This window comes from Trichoplusia ni, chromosome 2 (genome assembly GCF_003590095.1).
Source record: "Trichoplusia ni isolate ovarian cell line Hi5 chromosome 2, tn1, whole genome shotgun sequence".
Classification (NCBI taxonomy): domain Eukaryota; kingdom Metazoa; phylum Arthropoda; class Insecta; order Lepidoptera; family Noctuidae; genus Trichoplusia; species Trichoplusia ni.
This window is the reverse complement of record NC_039479.1, coordinates 5,182,442-5,193,517: the sequence shown is the minus strand read 5'-3', so window position 1 is coordinate 5,193,517 and position 11,076 is coordinate 5,182,442. Positions and strand designations below refer to the sequence as shown.

The window sequence follows — 11,076 nt, the reverse complement described above, 5'->3', positions numbered from 1 at the left end:
AGCACGAGTTCTTAAAGCTTCGGATATAGCACGATTAAAGTTATTTATGAGAGCTTAACTAATTAAGTCGTTGTAATTTTATTGTCTTCAAAAGGTCTGGATTTATTTTGTGTTTTTCGGAGACACGTTTCTGATTATTATTTATTAAAGCAATATTGGGCACGACTTCTAATATTATCGATTCAAATACAAATAAATACTGAATTACACCTACATAAAACAGCTCTATCTGACATCCTCAACCCATTTCAATGTGTAACTCAGTAACTCAAACATTGATAAATGATTATGACCAATTAGTGAACAAAATATATATTATGAAGAGCGTGCATCATAACTTGCACTTAAGTATAAAAAAAATGTTTTTTATACCGACAATAATCTTATTTTCATCCCTTTTATGACGTCCATATTTGGTTGTAATAACCCTTAATACTTGTCCACTGGCGCCGTCCGAGTCTCGGACTCTTGAACACTGGTTATTTTGTATGCACGTCATTTGTTTCATACATATTTGCATAGTATTTTTATATAGGGACTATTTATATGGCCTATAAAAACGAAATGATCACTAATACTAGAAGTATTTAGACAAAAGTGCAGATTATAGAGATGAGGCGTGTAAAAACGCTAAAACCTTGGCTCTGTCTGAACATACTCAAACTCATTCATCACACAGTATGAATGAACGTAACGAATGTGTATGATTTCGTCTTAAATTTTACATGTAAATATTTTCGGTGGATCTCATTATGTTTATTGTTCACTAAAACAAGTATTTTCTTTACAGGTCTTTGGTGCGCATTCATCTCCTAAGATGACCGGAATCACATAACATGGGAAATATAACATTGAACAATGAAAACAATAGAAAAACAGTTTGTAAAGTATTTAAAGGAGTTTTTAATCTAATACTAATTTAGTGTTGTGACTCAGTGTTTTTATAGACATCGATATCGATAGTGATTAACGGTGATCGTGTGTGAATGAAAACAGTGCCATCATGATGCTTCAAGGGCTGTTCTACATATTTATAACGTGAGTAGTATTTATCGATTAAATTTTATTACATTGCTAACATAATTCGTGACATGGGTATAATACATTACGTAATACAAGTGATGATGATAATTCAGGTTTCATTAATTTTAATGACCTATAATACTGGACTTGGAGTTTCTTAAACTTGGTATAACTTTGTAAACAGTTTCTTATTAAGACAACCTTTTGGAACCACGACAAAAAAACATTGGTACTTTACTAAACAAACAGTCAAACTAAAACCAAAATTCCACAAAAATACTAAAGACGTTTAACAAAGTACAAGTAAAATAGTAGAGACAGACAAACAAACAGTATCTTACCAATAAATTCCTATTAATCACGTTTTATTGGCGTTTATTGGCTTATCTGTACGTAACTATTGCTCTCAAACAATAATTGAGTGTCCAATCAGCTGTTCGCTGGCTATAAAACTCTCGAGATTTAATTATGATTTACAAATCGATATAAAATCGCGTAACTATTATTATCGAGTAAATACTCGCTGAGCCGTCAGCCAACGCCTATGCTTATTGTCTTATAAGATTTATTTTATGACTACACTAAATAAAATCGAATTTATGCGGCATTAAGTCGTAAATTTTATTTATGCTAGATGTCTTATTGTAACACTCAAACAATTTTTTCGATGATAAGATCTTTTTTAATAAGTCAGACACTTGTTTGTATTGATAGCGAAATATTAATTACTTTATGTAAATATAATGTTAAAGGCCTAAGGCTTGTTGTAATGTTTTTTTTTTTTAATTTGAATATGTGCTTGTTACGTATATCGTATTGAAATGGATAAACGCCCGCAGGAGATAGAGATCAATCTGAGATAATCTAATTACTTAATGATATATAACTACGTTTATATCGAAAGACCTAGGGGGACAGGAATCTATATGAATAATTTTATTAAAAGCTAGAAGTTCCTGTTGCTAAGTGTTTAATGCTTTCCTTCCTTAACATCTTAAGAGCTAGTTCTGTATTTTTATCGAATTTTTTAGGTTCCATAAGCCTAAATACAGGTAAAAACGGAATCCTATTACTAAGCTCCTAATGTCACTATGCGGTTTCTTGTGAAAGGGTTAGACAGACATATGATAGGAGCAAACATAGACTAGTTTGGGACTCAACCGGCATGCGGCATGGCGGCATCATAAACTGACGTCTGCCTAAATTTTTGGTATGAATCATTGTCAATATGGTTAGGTAAAGTGTAAAACAGTATTGATTAAATAAATATCTGATAGAAAAAATATAAATAAGTTGAATACGGCGTTAAAATAAATGTCTTCAATTCAAAAATTAAGAAGGTAATCTTCTTACTTTTTTAATCTTTCTAATCAAAACTAATATAAAACACGTAATTCTGTGCAATAACTGAAAAGCAATTAACGCATATTTTACCTAATCATTTCTACAATCAGCATCTGTGATACTTTGTTACCACTTTTCGCGCCCACAATACAAAAGAAATTCACGATGTTCGGCGAATGGAATGTAGCTATTTTGATCGAAAGCTTTTTATTTAATACCCACTTATGTAGGTGTTATAGACATGTTTCATAAAAAATAACTGGCACCTACGCATCAACACAAACATAAAAATAAATGAAAAATGCCTTCGTAATTCAAATGAAGAAAATGTGTATTAGGATTCCGTAGCCAAAGCCATAAAAACTGCTAAAAGTCTGTCACCAGGATATATCTCGTAAAAACCAGATAGTATACGGTGAAAATTTCGACGACTAAAAATATATATCAAAATTCGAGTTGTTAAAGACAAATTTGTTGTGTAACTAATAAATTTATCACTACCCATCCTTTTTTTATTACCTATCATTCGTTTAGCCTATTTGTACGGAACCCTCAGCATCACAAGTCCAACTCACACTTGACCTGTTCAAAAGAATTCGCTTGCGTTTTCTTTCACATTAAAATATCGTTTGTTGATCAATTAGGTTCAGAATTTAGTGCTATTAAAATAGAATTACATAAAGTTATACATCGAATAGCTATACAACGTAAATTTAAATCCCTTTACGCAAACAGATTGAAAATAACCAGATATTTCATTACTACTACCTGTTTTACCTTGGCCGTGACCCGCGATACATAAAATCATGTTTGTAACACTTAGTTTATGTTATTTAGTATTGAGCTTAGAGTAGACAAGATCAACATACATATAATAAAATCTGATTTGATTGAAAAAATGCGTGGCCCATGGTTAATAACCAAGCTAAAGATAAAAAAAAATCAAGTTATGTCCGTTTGTCTGTGTATTATTGCGTTTGCGATACAACTGCAGTTTTCTTTGATGTATTGGGGTAAGCTTAACCCAACATTTAGTTATGTCAGTTTAGACAAAAATACACGCCAACGAACGAAGTCGCGGGTACAGCTAGTAGCAATGACTTTGCTGTCAAATTACATGGATATTCTGTATGTTGCAAACTCTTCGATTGTATAATAATCATCAAATTTACTGTGTAAAGATGGTACATACACAGATCGTAGCGGTGTCTCGCTTGCTCGCTTGCTCATAATGGGAAATCTTTGGGTTAACAAATGAAATGCATTATAATATTGAAATATCAATTAACCCAAGTCAGAGCAAGACAACCAACGATCACATCCTTGATATCAACAGATTTAAATGAAGATAATTTTGATCATAAAACCACACTGCAATCACAATGTACTTAAATCTTTATGTAAGAGACTTGTTTTAATTGTTTCATACATTCTCATATTACTATCTTGCTGGAGCTGAATCACATATAATAATAACTCCTAATTCTATAGAGTTTACGATTTGCTGCTTATAAGTTCTGTAATGAAACGAGCTGAAGTAATCGACAACATTAAAGTGCCGTACGATAATGAGTTTTATTTACAGCCCCATAAAGGTTACACGAGTTTTTCGACCTTGATCCGGGAATATTCCCGTGCGTCCTTATCTTTATTAAACGCGTTTTAATTCAGTATTACTAAGTGTTAATCTAAATTGCGTAATTGCGTGGTCGATATTTATGAATGGTGCGGACGTGCAGTGGGCGGTCAGGTTCGGTACGATCCGGTCCAGCGAATTCTGTGTCGCCGGCAACCGGAGCGGCCTCTTTCCTAACTTACTGGAGAAATGCTTGGGGGGTGTCAAATGTACGCGTAATTTATTACAACTAGCCTGAGTGGGCTTAATCCAGAATGTTAATGCAGACTTCGTTAGATAGCAGGTTCTGTTTAAATGGAATTGGCAAAGATGGTTAGATTGGACGTAATATAATGTTGTAATATTTACATAGCTTTATTTATGACTTTGTGGCTACAGATATAGAATTGTGTTGATAAATGCAGAAAGGGAGAAATATGAAAAATAGGAAAGAAAAAGAGTTTTAACGACAGTTTGTTCGACTCAAATCCTGTAGAATGAATCCTTCGATTTAAATCCTTCTGCTGCAAGGCCTCTTTCCATAAAGGGAAGGATTGAGCATGATCACCACGATAACTCACTGCATGTTGGCATTTTAAGATTGTACCTAATGTTTAAAATCATGGTTTCTTCACGATGTTTTAGGTTTCTTTTTTCATTTGTCAGTGAAAATGCTATGATGGCCTTGTGTTTCTATTCATGAATTTGTAAGCGCTCTCAATGCAGCAAAAATACGAATATGAGTTTTTCAAAGATAAATATAGATCCCTTATTTTATTTTATAATAAAAAAGTTTTTATCCCATGCTGTTTCATTCTAGTATTGCGTATAGGATAAATGCCAGAAAGACACACTACGGGTAGAGAAATAGAAACCTTATCTACAACTAGTACCAAAGTAGAACACAAAAACTATACTACAATACCATTAATAGGTCATAACATTCCACACTTAATTTACGAATACAATTCCTTGTAAGTATAAATTAATATTTTATACGGCAATAAACCTAATCTTAACTCAATTATAAACGCTTAAAGACATGCAGATAACTGTTGCATCTTAAGTGTAAACGAATGAATATGTGTATTCATTAACAACTGAATACTATTGGCCTATAGGCCTGTAAGCAAAATAGTATTGTTGGACATGTCTATACGTCTATAGCCCATATGATGTAAGTGCATGTATTCTTCTTGTAATTATAAAATTTTCGTGTTGCTGTGTTCGCTCATGAAATTTTGTGTACGTATTGGGTAGGCCTGAAAATCGGACAACATCTTTTTTCACGTCACGATTTTTCAATTTTTTTATTCTCGAACACTCATTTACAGTATGGCGAAACAAAGATTGATAGGACAGCTAGTAGAAATATAAAATCAAGTGAAGATACATTGACATGAATGTATCAATATGCGTGACATAAATATAGACCAAGAAACGTGTAGAATAGAACACGTTCTTTCAACGTTCTTCACGTTCGTCCAATCTGATTTCCCATTAATAGCTCTTTACTAGTTTACCAAGAGACACCGGGTGAGTTCACGTACGATTAAAAAACATGGTGTTTATCAGTTGACCCCTTTCCTAACTAGTAATAAATGTAGTTAGTGTGAAGAGATGTTCTACAATTATCGAAATATATTATATTATCGTCAGTTTTACAATGAGCATATATTCACCTACCTAGAGATAATAGTTAAAAGATCAATTCTTGTGAATCAAGCTTTTGTTTGTGTACGCTCTACATTTTTCGTGATCTGTGGACACAAATCAATTCGCTTGTCATTTGGTACCTGAAAATCAATACAACAATGATAGAAACTTCAAAACATATGTCAATGCCTAGCCTATCCTGAATAATTTAATTGAAATCCCACTTCTATTGCTACAATGACATTACTGCTTACTTGACAAATGTATCTATTATAAAAGGTTTATATAATTGATTGCGTTTCCTGTACGACTAATGTCATAGTCAATACGTTGGATTGTAATTGTGTAAAGCGAATCAATTACTATGACTTGGTAGCGGATATGAGCCTCATATCCAGTGTCTAAATTTAGAACGGGTGATTAAATCTTTTTACACACCTATGTGATAAAATACATCGACCAACTGGAGGAAGAGGAAGAAGTGACAACATATATTATAAGGAAGTGAAAAAGATGGGACAGCACTTAACTTTTTGATGATGTGATCAAATATTAAAATTGTGTATATTTTTTATAATATTTTTTTTAATATAGTTTACATCATATTTAGGGTCATAATTTTAAGGAATTCTAATTATTTCCATATCTGATTTTGTTAAAGTCGAACGTGATTTATTGAAAACCAAAGCCCAGCTGATGTACCTAGAGGCACAATCATTTTCGTATTTAGAATTTTATGTGTCATTTCGGTCTCAAAGTAGAATTTGATTTATAGATCACAATACTACTTTTCTTTATTTTACAGAATCCCACCAGTTTGAGGAAATAATGGTCTCATTTTTTATTTATTTCTGTATTGATCGGATTCAAAGCTGCATTGGAGCTTTTCAAAAATTTCGAACATCTTAACAAGCCAGAAACTGATAAAAATATGAACACACATTTATCGTATACACTCTACGAATTTGTTAATATCAAAGGTCATTGCTCTAAAGCGTTTTAAGTGTAACAACTCAATTCTATGATGACCTACTGGCAAAGGATAAATAAAGAAACGGCTTATAAAAAAACATTATAAACACGCCGCTAATGTAGCGATGTTCAAAGAGCGCGTATGATTTGAACTTGAACTAAATTTGAGATAAAAGTGCGCATATTTAGGGCAAGCATTTGCTATTTGAATAATCAAGGAGGTAGTGTAATAAGATTTGTTTGTTTTCGTTATGATGAAATGTAGCGTAGTTTTTCTCTTTATCTAATTTACTTTATTTGAATAAAGATTTGGCCAATTACTAAAATATATTCATTAAATCCAGTCGGTCGTCCGGGAGCAAGATGAATTAGAAATACATAGTTAAACTTTCGAATTAAGTCTGAATGAGGCTGGCATAGGACCATACAATATCCTTTATATTTAGATGTGACTCTACATTAATTAAAAGAAATTGCCCATCCTTCAATGCATTTTCAGGTTCAACAATTTCCAAGATTCTGCCTGCTGACCAAACGAAAACACGAAGACAAACCCACCTGGGTTTGTATTGCGTGGTCGAAATCGAGAATCTATCACATTAGCATTCATAACAAGTTGTTTGTTCTCGTAATGACGAAACGCAACAATCTAGTATTTTGTCATAACTCCTGGATGATATAAACTGAATTAAATGGTCTATTTGTAATATCCAGTTCCAGTACCCTCGGACACACGTACTTAGTCCCAACAGATTTCGAATATCATCTTTACTCCTTTGAAATAAGGATGCTTTTAAATGTAGAGTCGTTTCCAATGTGTGGAGCTGACTGTCGAAACAATATTACCGGAAATCTGCTCTAATATTCATTGATATAAAATTAACGTTGACAGGTACATTGTACGGCATTATTATTGCGATATCCCTGCCAAAGTAGGTTGGTTTTAATCAGGGATAAAAGCTGTTTTGATGAAAATTGTGATTATATCTGCACACGGGTGATTGTGGTGGTTTCTGACAGTTGGTGCTGGTTATTGAGACATTATTATGGACTGTTAGGTAATTTTGTTCGAAATTATTTAGAACTTATCTTATGATGTCGTTATTATGCTAAAGTTGCTGGGAAAATTAAATGAGGTGGATTGTGGATAACTAAACTGTTTTTAGTTGATTCGAGATACAATTGAGAAAACAAATTTTCCTTTTGAGTTTTTTACCGTGGGACATAGTAGATGTAAGTTTTCTACATTTCCCTAGACAAAGGTACGCCTATAGTATATCATTAATGAAATTTTCAGAATTATTTGCAGAAAACTAAGCATTTTATTCGGTTCATGTTACCTACTGGTAAATAACAGTTATATGCAATATCCCGTAAGATACTGGCGAACAGCCAGATGTAAATACAGTTTGAGACGAATAGTTTAAAGATTGTATGTACTTAACTCTCTTTTATGCTAATGTCTCTTTGGATTCAGTACTTAAGTACCACATATTTTGCTTAGGCTTAGGCACATCACAGCTTCCTAGTAAGTTGCTTTAGTTTTTGAGCTATGTGAAATTAAAATTGCAGTAGCTGGAGAAAAGAGAGTTTCCGCTTTATATAAGCTTTAACGTGCAATAAACAAAAAAACTCATACTCACACATCATAGTCCGGTGTCTCCAGTGAAGAGGAAATAGAAAGAGGAGAGAGGCTTTTGTTCAGCAGTGGGATAACAAGGGCCTATAATATTATTATTCTCAATTAACGCTTTTATAAATGTACTTACTAAAATCTGAGGGCACGGCAGTGCCCCTGCCAAGTCTCGAGCAAAACGGGCACGGCCGTACCATCTTTTCTCGAAGCGATTCGCGGCTGTTTCGCCCCCCCTGTATCTTCGACGTGGACAAAGCTAGGAGTTTAGCTTTTCGGGGAATAATAGTAGGCATTAGAACAAGCTTAAGTTCGAAATTACATGCCAATTGAATTAATGGTTTAGGAGTTACGGTCGATCAAAGTTACACCATTTTGTCACTCACTGACTCACTGACAGATCATCAAAAATCTAAGGTACTTCTAGCAGACTTAGAAACTTCAAATTTTGCACCAAGATAGGTCCTTAGCCACATATAAAGGAAAAATTATAAAAACATTAAAAAATAATATGCCATAGAAAACAATTTTATATTTGCGGTTTGGCAAGAACATTATGTATGGATTTTGACTGCATTGTTAACTTTGTTCGTTGTTTAAGTACCTATTCAATTGGATGAATACATACATAGAATAGAAAAGAATAATATAAATGTAATACACAGACTATCATAAATACAAATTAATACATAAAATTCATAATTCATTAAATTAATAAAGCTAAAACTCCATTGTATTGCGATAAATATTGTATGCGCGCTCGATAGATGGCGTTGTACGTGTCTGAATCGCGCTATGGTTTCGTTACAAAGCGCAGTCTAAGTAGTACTTCAGAATAATTCGATAATTTTCATTTGATAGCGCCACCTGTCTATGAAAAACCATTTCGAAACTAAAAAATATTGTAGTGATAATTGATATTCGGAGAACTTTACGTGTTATTTAGTTTAGTTTAGCTATAGTTTGTAAGTTAGTAGATATATATATGCATATATATATAAGTTTAAGCTTGTTTACATTAGAAGTAACGAAGTCTCAGAGAAGAAACAAAAGAGATAGAGATAGAGAATGGGTTCTAAGCAAAGCAGTAGCTGAAGTCCTAGAAATTATGACACCTAAAAAAAAAGAAAGAAATACACTTACAAAAAATAAATGAGATCCCACCAAAAACATTAAATGTAAAAAAATGCCAAGTCTCTCGATGCAGTCTTTCCATCGTAAAAAGTTTTGAGATCTCATAGAAGCCAAGTCCTATTCAAAATATTTTGTAGTTATAAATCAACATTAATTTAGTAATTGTATCAATAGTTTTTTTTATATTATAATTATAGTGACTTGGCAATGAGCACAAATTAAAAGCTGCTTGATGCCTGGAATTATGTGCAAATGTTACTGACGAGACCAGTGATCAGATTATTTGTTATGTGTGAATCATGATGGTCACTACCGACTACATGCTCCAATACAATAATTAAGAATACCTTACGGGCCATCGCTTTATGAAAGTAAATGAATCGAGAGTACACTAAGACTGACTGCCGTTGCCGAAATTCGGTTGGGACGACACGGATAAACCAAAAGAAAATTAATTTTGTGATATTAATGTTTACGCATGCGGTGTGTGTAACTTTCAACTCCTACAAATATGCCGTTTTATTTGTTTCTTCTTGTGCTCATTGCCAAGTCTCTATAATTATAATATAAAGAAAACTATTGATACAATTACTAAATTAATGTTGATTTATAACTACAAAATATTTTGAATAGGACTTGGCTTCTATGAGATCTCAAAACTTTTTACGATGGAAAGACTGCATCGAGAGACTTGGCATTTTTTTACATTTAATGTTTTTGGTGGGATATCTATTTCCTACTTCAATTCCCAAGCTTCCTCACCGCATATTGACCAACATAACCTTGTAATTCAAATGAGTGTTACAAGTCCGTATAGCAGTTGGTAAGAGATAATAAATCGGTAAGTTAATACTACACCCGTTGTGCTATTGACCTACCGATCACCCCCACATTTAGCCCACTCAGACCACAGGCGTATCTAGTAACTGTTCAACTACTTTTACAATGACGCTTATTGCGACAATGTGGACAGTTTGGATATTTGGTCGGAGAGCTTCTGATTTGCATTCGGACTAACTGATGACTGACTGAATCATGTTTTAAGCTTTAGACATACAGGGGGCTACTACCACGGCTTTAGACATACATGGAACTACGTCACACCGCGTCTTATTATGGTTGTTAAAGCGTGACAAAGAAATACAAGATAGAGAGCCTCTCCTTCACACCAGTAATGACTTTAAAACGTGGCTACGAAGAATGTATGGGTGTGAAAAGGAGGATTTTTTTCAAAAATTCCATGTCTTTGAAAGTCTTTTCGAACATAATTTAAATTAAGCGTAACTAGTTTATGAATGACAAATTAACAACTTAAGTAAAATAAAAAAATATTTGGAGATTGAAAGGTAGCCTACAATGTATTATTAGAATTCCGCAGTTGACGAGTTGTCATTTAAATTAGTAATTGTCGCCACTATAATTGACGTAAATAAACCAAAGCAATTATTTATGTCCTCGACATTAAATTAGAATTATCATTGATGTACAACAATGTTTACATCATGTCAAAGTAATTAGATATCGGTTCCTACAAAGGGAGGTGGTTCAAAGGTTACTTCACCTACATAAATGCAACTTAATAAATTGGCGCCTTTTAGGGTCACCGCACAGCAATACTGTCACCAAGATACCACCTATATACCACCAGCTTCGTCCCATCCATTCGGGTTGCCCCGGATTTCTCCTAGTTTAGAAAGTA

At 33.3% G+C, this 11,076-nt stretch overlaps 1 protein-coding gene across 1 annotated transcript in view; it reads left to right on the top strand.

Moving 5' to 3' along the window:
- The first annotated feature begins 627 nt into the window (after positions 1-627).
- The window catches only part of LOC113504636 (thrombospondin type-1 domain-containing protein 4-like), a 106,029-nt gene continuing 95,580 nt past the window's right edge, over positions 628-11,076 (top strand). Inside the window, exon 1 of the mRNA XM_026887052.1 lies at positions 628-1,038. Within this exon, the coding sequence (XP_026742853.1) occupies positions 1,004-1,038 (35 nt within the window). The 5' untranslated portion in view covers positions 628-1,003. The remainder of the gene's footprint in view (positions 1,039-11,076) is intronic.